The sequence below is a fragment of the Papaver somniferum genome, chromosome 6 (genome assembly GCF_003573695.1).
Source record: "Papaver somniferum cultivar HN1 chromosome 6, ASM357369v1, whole genome shotgun sequence".
NCBI classification, from domain to species: domain Eukaryota; kingdom Viridiplantae; phylum Streptophyta; class Magnoliopsida; order Ranunculales; family Papaveraceae; genus Papaver; species Papaver somniferum.
Window position 1 is genome coordinate 60,971,542 of NC_039363.1, and position 1,119 is coordinate 60,972,660.

The following is a 1,119-nucleotide window of genomic DNA, read 5'->3' on the forward strand; positions in this document are numbered from 1 at the left end:
CAATCCGAGAAGATAAACAAGGAAAAGGATTCAACAGCCGTTGGGTGCAAACAACCGGCTTCACCCTAAAACACAAATTAAGCTAACCTTTCTACAATGGTATTAACAAAGAAATAAGGACTGAAACAGAATATAGTGAGGCCCAGCAAAACTACAAGCACTAGGTATATCACAATACCCCCTTCTTTGGCATATCCTTGTCCTCAAGGATAAAATATGGAAACTGGGATTGCAGGTGGCTTAAGTCTTCCCATGTTGCATCTTCAGCAGGAGCACCAGCCCATTGAATCAAAACTTAAGGCACAGTAGTGGCATCTCTGATGAGATATCTGGAATCCAGCACAACAATTGGGGTAATAATAAATGTACCAGCACTATGCACCAGTGGCAATGCAAGAGAAGGAAGTAGGTGTTGACCAATTTTATTCTTTAGTTGGGACACATGAAACACATGATGTATTCTGGAACCAACAAGCAGCTTCAGTTTGTAAGCAACATCACCAATTCTTTGCACTACTTCAAAGGGACCAAAGTATTTTGCAGCAAGCTTCATATTTGTTCTGAGGGCAACTGAAGACTGTCTGTGAGGCTGTATTTTCAAAAATACCAAGTCACCAACAAAAAAAGATCTGTTAATTCTTTTGAGATCAGCAAAGTGTTTCATCCTGTGCTGAGAATGTAATAAATATTCCTTGAGTAACTGCAGCATGTGATCTCTTGCTTGGAGGTAATCTTGCACTGCTGCAACAGAAGTAGTAACCTGCACTGGAAAAGCCATGTGTGGTGGAGTATAACCATATAAGGCCTGAAACGGGGTCATTTTGAGGCTGGTGTGGTAATTTGTGTTGAACCACCATTCATCAAGTGCCAACCAATGAAACTATTGTTTAGGATTAGCTCCAGTCGTACATATGAGACATTGTTCTAGAAAGGCATTGGTTCTTTCTGTTTGACCATCAGTTTGAGGATGGTATGAAGTAATGAGGTGCAGTTGGGTGCCCAATGATTTAAAAAGTTGTTGCCAAAAAGAACTGATAAATACCTTGTCTATGTCAGATACAATGGAGCTGGGTAGTCCATGAAGCTTGAAAATGTGGCGCATAAACTCCTTGGCTACCG

At 40.8% G+C, this 1,119-nt stretch overlaps 1 protein-coding gene across 1 annotated transcript; it reads right to left on the bottom strand.

Moving 5' to 3' along the window:
* Positions 1–295: 295 nt before the first annotated feature.
* LOC113290846 lies at positions 296–820 on the bottom strand. The gene has a single exon (XM_026540435.1). The coding sequence runs from the start codon at positions 818–820 to the stop codon at positions 296–298; it is 525 nt and encodes a 174-aa protein (XP_026396220.1).
* Between the last annotated feature and the right edge of the window lie 299 nt (positions 821–1,119).

What these genes read in the sequence shown, in the direction of transcription:
- LOC113290846 (XM_026540435.1), bottom strand. Translation starts at nt 820, where the DNA reads ATGACCCCGTTTCAGGCCTTATATGGTTATACTCCACCACACATGGCT.